This window comes from Piliocolobus tephrosceles, chromosome 2, assembly GCF_002776525.5.
Source record: "Piliocolobus tephrosceles isolate RC106 chromosome 2, ASM277652v3, whole genome shotgun sequence".
Classification (NCBI taxonomy): Eukaryota; Metazoa; Chordata; class Mammalia; order Primates; family Cercopithecidae; genus Piliocolobus; species Piliocolobus tephrosceles.
In genome coordinates, this window is record NC_045435.1 from 134,684,788 (window position 1) to 134,689,291 (window position 4,504).

A 4,504-nucleotide genomic window follows, 5' to 3' on the forward strand; every position below is an offset into this window, starting at 1 on the left:
TATTTGCAATTCAGATTTAATATCACCAATTATTTACTTGGGTTTTATGCTGATGATATTAATTTCAAACCAAATCAATATTACCATGAACAAAAAGACGACTGAATGTGGTTAAGATTTTTACCCCATAAGAGGTGTACAGTCAAATATGCTATGTTATAAAGATGCATGAAAGATGTCTTTTCTCTGTGTGGTTATGCCACAACTTGATATACTATCAGATCTGCTTTAGTTTGTTTTAAATTTTGAGAAATAATTTTTTTCTTTTTAACTGATAAAATAGCTATATGATTCCAAAAATAAAAACTATAAAACGACATATTCAGAGATATCTAGCCTCCATTTGTTTCTCCTCACACTATTTTAATTTCAACAAATACATGTACACATTGGTATAGCACCTTCTTCTCTCATATAAAAGGTAGCACACATTGTCCTATAGCTGGATTCTTCACTTAACACTTTGTCCTGGAGATCTCATCATATCAGTATCTAAAAATCCTTTTCATTCCTTTTTACAACTGCATAAGTACTACATTATGTAGACATACCACAATTTGTCCAGTTAGTCCCCTCTTAAAAGATATTTGGCTTATTTCCAGGTTTTTGCTAAACACAGTATGCCAGAATAAATAGCTTTGTATATAAGTCATTTTCTATTTTTGCTTATGTACCTGTGGAAATTGCCATATTCCTAGAAGAGGGATCGCTGAGTCAAAAATTAGATACGTATATAATTTTGATAGATATGTACCGCCAAACATCCCCCAAAATATAGCATTTTGAATTCCCAAAGACAATGTATGAGAATGTCTAATTGCACACAGCCTTACCAACACATATGTTGTCAAACATCTTTATTTTTTTTCCCATCTGATAAGTGAGCGATGATTCCTCAGTGTAGTTTTAATTACATTTCTCTTTTTGAGAACGAGAGGTTAAGTAAGTGTACTTTTACAGTATATGTTCTGTGAATTGTCTGTTTATATCTGTAGCCCATTTTTTTTTTTTTCTTTTTTTCATAGAGATGGAGTCTCTCTCTGTCGCCTAGGCAGGTCTCCAATTCCTGGGCTCAAGGGATCCTCACAAAGTGCTGGGATTATAGGCATGAACCACCGTGCACAGCCTTAGTCAACTTTTTCTATAGTTTTTTCCAGAGGGTAGGGGGGAGAATTTTTTGTAATGTGATTAAATTGATCAAACTTTTTTAATGTCATGCATTTTTCATCATAGCTAAACATTTTTCTCACTCAGAATATAGAGAAATTCACTCATAATTTCTTATTGTCCTGAAGAAATTCTTATGCACACCAAAGTACAGTTTGTAATCCAAGTTTGTAAAGTGATGTCAAACATTTCATTGTTTAACATGAGACATTTAATAATCAGTCATGTTCATAGTTTTCTTAATTCTTCTAAATGATGTCAATGAGATATCTTCTTGCCTGAATGACAAAACATTCCATTAGTAAAATAGAAAAAATTGTTTCCGGAGTAATTTAGACTATAAATAAGCATTCAATTATTAAAACCCTTACCTTTCTAAGAGAAGACAACATAAATCATTATGATGCAGCCCACAATCCAGCCAATCAGGAGAAGAATAGGAACCAGAAGGTGTGAAAATGTAGACCCTGCTTTAAAATAAACAGTAGAAAACAGATTATATTGGTCATTTTAGTATTGAATTTTCTGAGTCAAGAGAATAAAAGGAATCTGGTAACATTAAGAAAAAAAGCACACACTCTCTAGTTATACCCATACACAATTATTTTTCCTTTTCTACAGAGAATACATGAGACTGCCATAAATCCTGGGTATTTTGAATTAAATCACGGATCTTTTACTGTTATGTGACTTTGGGCAATTCTGAGCTTGAACTTTCCTATTGGTAAAATATCAATAATGAAACTTGTGCTATCTACTTCCTGGAATAGTTTAGAAGGTCAAATGACATAACATACGTGCAAAGTTTTGTAAACTCTAACCACCGTGTGTGTTTAGTGTATACAGAACACATCTATGCATTTGTGCAATAACACATACAGAAGCTATTTAAATAAAAAACAATCTAATACAACTCTGAGGCAATTTCCACTAAAGTAAATAATTATAACACAGGGAAAGGTGTTGAGAACAGTTCTTGGCCTCCATAGCTGAATGTAATTTTAAATATCACAGGGAAAAGGAAAGTATCATACATTATATACCATTCTTGACTACAGAAAAGAATTTCTATTGTTTAAAAATTATTCATTATAACAACCGGCACTGAACCTGAATCAATGGGCAGTAATAATTCAACATACATATAAATGGTGTTTGTTATATATGATTCCTCCTGTGCCTCCTATTTGTACTCTTCCCTGTAAAAAGCAATTTACACAAGTATCTTTTTACAAGTATTCACTGCATTTAATTCTTGTTCTTTCAAGCAAACATACACGTGCACACACACATAAATCTACACATGCATCACACAAAAAGATTTAGAAAGATCACAGAAAAACATTCTATAGAATTAATGTCCCTGTGTTAAGGACTCAGATATATTCTTAACTGCAAAATACAGTTAGATCTTATGCCATTAGTTAAAAGAGAGAATACATATTCTTAGCAAGTATATTCCTATTACAATTTCCATCACTTTAAAATGTGAAATTTTTTAAAATGCTATTAAAATAAAATCATTATGAGATGAGATACATTTAAAATTAGAAGACACTCTTATAAAAGCAAACTTTCTGAAGTTGAAATGAATTTTAATACTTCTATTTTTCCGAGAATGCTAGAGTCTCTCTTAACTGACAACATTCAACGTGCTTTTCTTATTTCTCCATCTCACCATGACCTTGTATAAGGCATTAAGCACTAAATGGAAAACTGTTCTCTTTACTTGACATGTGGTATTGCTTAAGGATAAAGCAAACAACATGAGATGCCCTTTACTCTCATTTGGACAAAAGCCTTTTTATGAATTAAGGTACCACTACAATGGAAGTACATAGCAGTAATTTTTTTTTAACTGTCTATGTATGTGGCTTTGTATTTTTCTCAATTTCAAAGAACTTGAAAATTAATATTAACCCTTTAATTGTGCATTTATATTTTATACATGCATATTTTAATAAAATTTACATATCACAAAGCCCTAAAAGTCAGTATCTCATTATTTATTTTCCTTATAAAATAGTACCCATTGCACTAACTGTGCATTTTAACACTCAAAGTATACATTCCATTAGTGTTTTTTAACACTAATATTTTCAACTTTACTAACACCTGTGGAATTGTTTGGAAACAGAAATATATAAAAGCACAACATACTTTGCATATATCACTTACATTACTAGCACAAATAAGAACAAAACATCTTTTTAAATATGAAGTGTAATTGTAAAATGCTTCTCTCTTGTCCAGTTCGGAGCATGTCAAAGTAGTTACAGCTGGAAGTGTTCTTGAAGACACTGTGCTCTGGAAAAGACTGTCCAGGTTAAACACCTGGTGCCACCACTCTTCAGTGATCATGAACAACTTACTAAACTGCTATGTCTCAGTTTTCTTATCTATAAAATGGGCATGATGATAATATGCATATTTCAGAAGGTCATTGTCAAGATTCAAAGCAAAAATTCCTGTAAATATTTAAAAGCTATTTCTTAGATATAGTATATATTCAACCTGTTTTGACAAATTGGAATCAATTATTTTATATAACTATAAAATATAAATACAAAAAAAGTTTAAAAACAAGAAAAAAGTTTGACGTGGAACAAAAATGTTAGATGTGGAACAGATGACTGAGCCCAATATTCTCATTTTACTGTCAGAAAACAGAGAGGTATAGGGACTTCTCCAAACTCACATAGCCATTATACTAGCAGATCTGACACAGAACTTAACTGTCTTGAATTCTGGCTCAGAATTGAAATCAGAACTGATTTTTAATTCACCTTTCAAAATAAGCATAAACAAAATTAAGCTCTTTTGCCTTGTTGATCATTTTAAAATTTTCATAACCTATAGGTCTGATCCACAAATTACATAATTAATGCACTTTTGCAGCCACACTAACATATATGGTTAATGGTCATTTAGCATAGATGCCACATTTCTTAGAGCAACTGGGAAATACCAAGAAACATAACTAAACCAAAGTCAAGAAGCCCCTTTTTTTTTTTTTTTGCCAAGAGAATCCAATGCCTTAAATCTTACCTTTTTCAGCCATTATTCCTGTTGGTGGGTGGCTAGGTCAGGCCACGCTTACCTCTTTCTTTTGTGATCCAGTGTCTCTTTGAACTTTAAATAGAGAGAAATCTGAAGAGTGTGGCAGCTGCCCGTCTCCTGGCTGCCAATTGTCTGCAGAGTGATGTAAGTCATTGGAAAGCAGAACTCCTCTGGCTCTTCTTTATTCTATTATTACGGAGGAAACAAGGGGCTACGTGACCTAAACAATTAGGTAAGCTAAATTATCCTAATGCAGAGATTCACAGGTTTTTAATTT

At 32.1% G+C, this 4,504-nt stretch overlaps 1 protein-coding gene across 1 annotated transcript; it reads right to left on the minus strand.

Moving 5' to 3' along the window:
• Positions 1–840: 840 nt before the first annotated feature.
• STRIT1 (small transmembrane regulator of ion transport 1) lies at positions 841–4,279 on the minus strand. The gene is made up of 3 exons (XM_023192254.2): positions 4,216–4,279; positions 1,539–1,637; positions 841–1,445 (listed from the first exon to the last, which is right to left on the minus strand). Exons 1-2 carry the CDS (start codon positions 4,226–4,228, stop codon positions 1,543–1,545), a joined length of 108 nt encoding a protein of 35 aa, XP_023048022.1. The 5' UTR covers positions 4,229–4,279; the 3' UTR covers positions 841–1,445; positions 1,539–1,542.
• Between the last annotated feature and the right edge of the window lie 225 nt (positions 4,280–4,504).